This window comes from Trachymyrmex cornetzi, unplaced genomic scaffold, assembly GCF_001594075.2.
Source record: "Trachymyrmex cornetzi isolate Tcor2-1 unplaced genomic scaffold, Tcor1.1 C3789308, whole genome shotgun sequence".
NCBI classification, from domain to species: Eukaryota; Metazoa; Arthropoda; class Insecta; order Hymenoptera; family Formicidae; genus Trachymyrmex; species Trachymyrmex cornetzi.
Window position 1 is genome coordinate 1 of NW_017294047.1, and position 601 is coordinate 601.

General features: G+C 26.5%; 1 protein-coding gene across 1 annotated transcript; it reads right to left on the reverse strand.

The window, feature by feature from the left end:
• Positions 1-21: 21 nt before the first annotated feature.
• LOC108770944 (uncharacterized) lies at positions 22-483 on the reverse strand (the record flags this gene model as incomplete). The annotated part of the gene is made up of 2 exons (XM_018522767.1): positions 237-483; positions 22-136 (listed from the first exon to the last, which is right to left on the reverse strand). Coding segments are annotated over exons 1-2 (341 nt in total), but the record flags the coding sequence as incomplete, so codon positions are not given.
• Positions 484-601: the final 118 nt, after the last annotated feature.

Below are 601 nucleotides of genomic sequence, written 5' to 3' on the forward strand. Positions count from 1 at the left end.
AAAAAAAGGAAATCGAATAGCCTTAGTAGCACCACTTCCACTTTTGGATTCAATTTCAATCTTTCTTTTTCTCTATTGTATTGGTCTCTTAATGTGGTACACCTTTTTTGGCAGTACGAAGGATTATACATGTCACCTGAGCAGAAAAATTTTAGACAAAAAATAAATTTATACATGTATATTATCACTTATTATATTAAAATCCGTAATTATAATAAATAAAATTTAATATTCACCACAAATTTGAGTCATTATTTTAGATATCTCAAGCCAAGCATTTTGCTTCATTAAACAATCTTTAAAGTTAATATTACTTTTATCGTATAAAAATGTACGTTCTCTGTATAATTCGATGAGAAGCTCATCACCCTTCTTTTCTTCAATATTAATGTCAGTATAATCTTCTGTATTGATTTCAACAGATGAATCACTAATATTACAATATTTTAAATGATCAGACATATTTCTCAATCAATCAAAGTTAGTAGAACGTTAAGTTAAAAGTAATGTTCTGCCTAAAAAACAAATTAAAAATTAGAAAAGACCTTTGCGTTGACTTACATACTTCTTTCTAATTAATATTGATTTAGTCATACAGCAT